This window comes from Oncorhynchus mykiss, chromosome 20 (assembly GCF_013265735.2).
Source record: "Oncorhynchus mykiss isolate Arlee chromosome 20, USDA_OmykA_1.1, whole genome shotgun sequence".
Classification (NCBI taxonomy): domain Eukaryota; kingdom Metazoa; phylum Chordata; class Actinopteri; order Salmoniformes; family Salmonidae; genus Oncorhynchus; species Oncorhynchus mykiss.
Window position 1 is genome coordinate 46,546,637 of NC_048584.1, and position 6,666 is coordinate 46,553,302.

Here is a 6,666-nt window from a genome sequence, read left to right on the forward strand (position 1 = left end):
AAGAACTGAAGACACGTGGCCATTCTGGACTGTGTATTTGAGTCGTATTTACTGTTCTAGCACTGCCTTAAACAAATACTGTTCCCTGTTGTTCGAAGATTGATAGATTTAAGAGTTATGGGCAAATTCGCTATGCACATAAAGCTTTGGGGAGAGCAGGTGCGCTCCAGCTGTGTGTACGAACTTAAATAAATACATTGGGAGGGCAGTTATGACTACTGTGTGATATGAAGACATTGGGAGGGGTATTAACGTCTTATATAAAGCTGTGAACGGGGAGACAGAAGACAGTTCAACTTACATTTTGACAAGAAGACTTCTGTCAGCATGGTACGTACCCTAACCCACATCGTAGGGACCCTAGAGTAGGGCCTCTCTGTATTGTGATTAGAAGTTATTACGTATCACTTGTGAAATGTTATAAACATTCATTTGATGCCAGTTATGAATTGGATTTATTATTTCAACTTTAGTATCAGATGTTTATTAATAAGTATTTAATAAGTAAATATGTGAGCGATGTGTGTGTGTGAGTGAGCGCTGCGTGTGAATCTGTGTTGAGTCTGTCAGTGAACGCTGAGGGCCCATTGAAACAAGCATTGGCCAGTGTGCTAACGAGCCAAAATCACTCACACACCTGATCATTAAAAACTGTCACATCTTATGCTTCACGGAGTCGTGGCTGAACGACGACAACATCAACATACAGCTGGTTATACGATGTACCGGCAGAACAGTGGCGTCTCATAAGACAAGGGGCGGCGGTCTATGTATTTTTGTAAACAACAAGTGGGGCACAACAACAGCTGGTACTTCTAAGGACGTAGCTAATTCTTATTTTTTTATAATCCATCTACAAAAATAACGTTTTCAAAACTAATATGGTCATTTTTTATCAAGATCGGGAGAATGTATCCCTGGACTGTCCACTTTTGAAATGTGTAACTAAGGACTGGATTCAATCCGTATGGCCGAAGTTTCGCGGAAAATCAGGTAAACTTTTTAAAGTCCGATTGAGCCGACATATGCAGCATGACTGCGGTCTCTGCAACCGCAAGAACATTGCTTTTAATTGTCTATCGTGCTGAAACACTGAATTTCCATGATAGAGTGCTAGATCAAGTCAATCATAATATTTAGATAATCTATATTTATTTTTATAAAATGTAGGCTAGTCTAATAAAGTTATTTAAAATAGCACGTGTTATGTTATCTTGACATATGTGCCAACTGCTTCTTTTTTCTTAACTATTTTTACATTCGTCTGCCTTTTTTAATTTATTTTACTAGGCAAGTCAGTTAAGAACAAATTCTTATTTTCAATGACGGCCTAGGAACAGTGAACTGCCTGTTCAGGGGCAGAACAACAGATTTGTCCCTTGTCAGCTCGGGGATTTGAACTTGCAACCTTCCGGTTACTAGGGCAACGCACTAACCACTAGGCTAACCTGCCACCTTACGGTTTCCAATGCTCCTGATAGGTCGATATTTCATTTGAAGCATGAGTAGGGAACCTAGATGCAGCTGTCTGGTATCATAATCAACGAGACCAAATTATCTGTTAATTTATTCTTGTGGGAGTGTTTTAACATGCAAGTGAATGTAACCTCCAGTCAGTAGCGTTTTAAAGGGATATTTCGGGATTTTGGCAATGAAGCCCTTTATCTACTTCCCCAGAGTCAGATGAAGCCCTTTCTCTACAGTACCAGTCAAAAGTTTGGACAAACCTACTCATTCCTGGGTTGTTCTTTATTTTGTAATATTTTCTATGTTGTAGAATAATAGTGAAGACATCAAACTATGAAATAATATGGAATCATATAGTAACCAAAAAAAGTGTTTAACAAATCAAAAAATAGATTTTTAGATTCTTCAAATTAGCCACCCTTTGGCTTGATGACAGCATTGCACACTCTTGGCAATCTCTCAACCAGCTTCATGAAAAATGCTTTTCCAGCAGTCTTGAAGAAGTTCCCACATATGCTGAGCATTTGTTGAGTGCTTTCCTTCACTCTGCGGTCCAACTCATCTCAAACCATCTGAATTGGGTTGAGGTTGGGTAATTGTGGAGGCCAGGTCATCTGATGCAGCATTCCATCACCCTCCCTCTTGGTCAAATAGCCCTTACACAACCTGGGGGTGTGTTGGGTCGTTGTCCTGTTGAAAAACAAATAATAGTCTCACTAAGCACAAACCAGATGGGACGGCATATCACTTCAGAATGCTGTGTCAGCCATGCTGGTTAAGTGTGCCTTGAATTCTAAATAAATCAAAGGCAGTGTTACCAGCAAATTACCCCCACACTTTCACACCTCCTCCTCCGTGCTTCATGGCGGGAACCGCACATGCGGAGATCATCCGTTAATCTACTCTGCGTCTCACAAAGAGACGGCAACCCAAACCCAAAAAATCTCCAATCTGGACTCATCAGACCAAAGGACAAATTTCCGCCTGTCAAAAGTCCATTGCTTGTGTTTCTTGGAAGTCGAAGCAAGGCTCTTCTTCTTATTGGTGGACTTTAGTAGTCGTTTCTTTGTAGCAATTCGACCATGAAGGCCTGATTCACGCAGTCTCTTCTGAACAGTTGATGTTGAGATGTGTCTCTTACTTGAACTATATGAAGCATTTATTTGGGCTGCAATCTAACTTATCCTCTGCAGCAGAGGTAAATCTGGGTCTTCCTTTCCTGTGAATGTCCTCATGACAGCCACTTTCATCATCATCAGCAGCACTTGATGGTTTTTGCACCTGCATTTGAAGAAAGTTTCAAAGTTACTGACATTTTTGGGATTGACTGACCATTTCATAAAGTAATGTCGGTCTGTCATTTATTTTTGCTTATTTGAGCTGTTCTTGACATAATATAGACTTGGTATTTTACCAAATAGGGCTATCTTCTGTGTACCACCCCTACCTTGTCAGAACACTGTTCTACAAATTAACTTTTAACAAGGCACACCTGTTAATTGAAATGCATTCCAGGTAACTACATCATGAAACTGGTTGAGAGAATGCCAAGAGTGTGCAAATCTGTCATCAATGCAAAGGCTTGAATTTCAAATATATATATTTTTTAGATTTGTTAAACACTTTTTTGGTTACTACATGATTCCATATGTGTTATTTCATCGTGATGATGTCATCACTATTATTTTACAATGTATTTGTATGTATTATGATTCCCCATTAGCCAAGGCAGCAGCTACTCTTCCTGGGGTCCAGTAAAATTAAGGCAGTATATGCAATTTAAAAAGTATTACAAAACATTCACAGATTTCACAACAAATTGTGGCCCCCAGGCCAGTACTCCACCACTACCACATATCTACAGTACTAAATCCATGTGTATGCGTAGTGTGTGTCTTATTGTGTGTGTGTGTGTGTGTGTGTGTGCGCCAATGTTTGTGTTGCTTCACAGTCCCCGCTGTTCTATAAGGTGTTTACATCTGATTCTCCTGCTGCATCACTTACCTGATGTGGAATAGAGTTCCATGTAGTCATGGCTCTATGTAGTACTGTGGAACAGAGTACCATGTAGTCATGGCTCTATGTAGTACTGTGGAACAGAGTACCATGTAGTCATGGCTCTATGTAGTACTGTGCGCCTCCCATAGTCTGTTCTGGACTTGGGGACTGTGAAGAGACCTCTTGTGGCATGTCTTGTGGGGTATGCAAGGGTGTCCAAGCTGTGGGCCAGTAGATTAGACAGACATATCAAAATACTTAAACTTACATGCAAAATACCTGCTGTTAACTTTTAAATGATTGGAATGAATTATCCAAAGAGAGTATAAAGATTTTCAACATGTCAATACCGCTCATAAATAAAAGTAGTTATGAAGTCAATCTCTCCTCCAATTTCAGCCAGGAGAGATTGACATGCATATTATTAATATTAGCTCTCTGTGTACATCCAAGGGCTAGCCGTGCTGCCCTGTTCTGAGCCAATTGCAATTTTCCTAAGTCCTTTTTTGTGACACCTGACCACACGACTGAACAGTAGTCCAGGTGAGACAACATTAGAGCCTGTAGGACCTGCCTTGTTGATAGTGTTGTTAAGAAGGTAGAGCAGCGCTTCATTATGGACAGACTTCCCCCATCTTAGCTACTGTTGTATCAATGTGTTTTGACCATGACAGTTTACAATCTAGGGTCACTCCAAGCAGTTTAGTCATCTCAACTTGCTCAAATTTACACATTTATTAGATTTTTTTACATAATTTATTACAAAATTTATAAAAAAATAAAAAAATAAAAACCCTTGAATGAATTGGTTTGTCCAAAATTTTGACTGGTATTGAATTTCCCCAGAGTCTCGTGGATATAATATTTCACCCCTTTTTATGTTGGCACAAAACTACCTCCATACTTCCATCATTTAAAAAAAATCAAAAAAACATTGCCAGTTACATTCAAACATGTCTCATGACACTTGTCATAACGGAGAACACCATCGTGTTTGTGAGAATCTCTCCTTTCCATAGCGAGGTCACATTAGTTTTGTTGGCCAAACCATTTGAACGCTACAGACATTTTTAGGATGTCTCATGGTCTGACAAACACAGCTGTACCAGATGCGGAAAGCTGACATAGGCTGATGGATTAAGACGCAGGCATCTCTAGTTTACTGACACATCTTAATGGGGATGTTTTGTATGTTACTTTGCGCAGGTTAGCGCAGGATAAAGAAACCCAGCGTTAACCTGCAGGTGTGCGTAAAAGTATTCAGTGTTCTTTGCAATCGACCAATCGTGTGTCTGTCACAGGGTTCTCTCGTCCGTGTGGTAGTGTGTGTGCTGATGTTGGTGGTTGTGTGTCGAGCTCAGTGCTTCTTCCAGGGGCTGGAGACCAAAGACCACAAGACTCCAACAAAGGGTGAGTCTAGTCCTATACGACGATACTATTACAATTTTAATCAGTGAAGTTAGTACTGTAACCAGGATTAGGATTGTGTGATGCTGTATGCGTTTGGTAATTTGGCAAAAACAGGTGTGTGTGTGTGTGTGTGTGTGTGTGTGTGTGTGTGTGTGTGTGTGTGTGTGTGTCTGTGTGTGTGTGTCTGTGTGTGTGTGTCTGTGTGTGTGTAGGGTGTGTGGATAAGGAGGGAAAGCAGCATGTGTTTGGTTCTTCATGGGTGAAGGACTGCTACGACTGTTCCTGCTCCATGCGAGGCATCCGATGCTGCAACAGGTAACACCAGATTTCTGTATTAAATTCTAATAAGCTTTATAGGCATGAGTATAACCCTATCTGTCTCCACCTCTATGAGAGATGCACTAGTTATATTGGGAGATTGAAACCAGCAAACAAGAGCCTGATTTGACCCCCCCTCTCCCTCCTCCTTTCTTTCTCCCCTTCTCTCTCTATTTGTCTCCACCCCCTTCTCTCCCCCTCTCCCTTCTCTCCCCCTCTCCCCTTCTCCCTTCTCTCTTCGTCTCCTTCTCTCTGCCTTGATCTGTCTCCACCCCTCTTTCTCCCCCTCCTCCCTTCTACCGCTCCCTCTATCTCCACCCGCCTTTCCCTCCCAACCCATCAATCTCTATCCATCCCCCTCTCTATCTCTCTCTTTCTCCCCTCTCTCTCTCTCTCCCTCTCCCTCTGACCCTTGACCCTTGATCTGTCTCCGCCCCTCTCTTTCTTTCTCTCTCTCTCTCTCTCTCTCTCTCTCTCTCTCTCTCTCTCTCTCCCCTTTCCCTTCTCTCTCTTTCCCCCTCTCCATTTTACCTCTCCCTTCTAATTCTCTCTCCCCTTCTCCCTGTCTCTGTCACCATCCCCTCTCTCCCTCCCACCCTTGCCCTCTCCCTCTCTCTTTCTCTCTCCCTTTCTCCCCCTCTCCCTTTGACCTCCCACTCTCCCTTCTACCTCTCCCATTCCCTCTGTCCCTCTCCCTTCTACCTCTCCCCCTCTCCCTTCCTCTCCATGTCAGGATCCCAGAGGTGGTGGATCTCTCAGCAGAGTGTGAGCTGGTGGTGGACAGAAAAGCCTGCTCATACAGACTGGTGATGAAGTCAGACAAGACCAAGGACTGTAACAGCTCCTTCAGTATGGTCTTATAAAAATGTCTGCATGGTTGCATGTACACACCAACATGTATAGATGGAACTTACATCAAATAAAACAAGGCAACAGTGAACATGTCAATGTTTATTTGGATCCCCATTAGCTTTTTCAGAAGCAGCAGCTACTCTTCCTGGGGTCCACAAAAACAGAAACCATGTGAAGTAACAAACACTGATACACTGATAGATCAGAACAGTCCAACAAATGTAAAATATACTGATATACAAACAATGCAGCTAAAAAATACAAAGAGTACAACAAAAATGTTGTGTTAGTGTGTTTGTGTGTCCCTTTCATTCCGTTCCAGGAGTTGGTTTTTAATCTGTTTTTTGAAGGTAATTTTGCTGTTTGCTTGAGTAATTGGCGATGGAAGGGAGATCAATGCCATCATGGCTCTGAATAAAACTGTGCCTTGCAGCGAATTCGTTGAGGAAAATGTTGGTTCCACTGAAGTTGCAAACTACTTTAATGATTTTTTTCCTTAACAAGATTAGCAAATTTAGACATGACATGCCAGCAACGAATGCTGACCCTACACATCCAAGTATAACTGACCAAATTATGAAAGACACGCATTGTCATTTTCTAACTGTTAATGTGGAAGAG

The 6,666-nt window shown here is 41.7% G+C and overlaps 1 protein-coding gene across 1 annotated transcript; it reads left to right on the plus strand.

Moving 5' to 3' along the window:
• On the plus strand, positions 1-6,324 carry LOC110499521 (beta-microseminoprotein). The gene is made up of 4 exons (XM_036956455.1): positions 1-330; positions 4,767-4,875; positions 5,088-5,190; positions 5,927-6,324. The coding sequence occupies exons 1-4, from the start codon at positions 328-330 to the stop codon at positions 6,054-6,056; spliced, it is 345 nt and encodes a 114-aa protein (XP_036812350.1). The 5' UTR covers positions 1-327; the 3' UTR covers positions 6,057-6,324.
• The last annotated feature ends 342 nt before the right edge of the window (positions 6,325-6,666 follow it).

What these genes read in the sequence shown, in the direction of transcription:
- LOC110499521 (XM_036956455.1), top strand. An exon ending in CCACAAGACTCCAACAAAGG is followed by an intron (nt 4,876 to 5,087) that starts GTGAGTCTAGTC and finishes GTGTGTGTGTAG; the next exon opens with GGTGTGTGGATAAGGAGGGA. An exon ending in GGCATCCGATGCTGCAACAG is followed by an intron (nt 5,191 to 5,926) that starts GTAACACCAGAT and finishes TCTCCATGTCAG; the next exon opens with GATCCCAGAGGTGGTGGATC.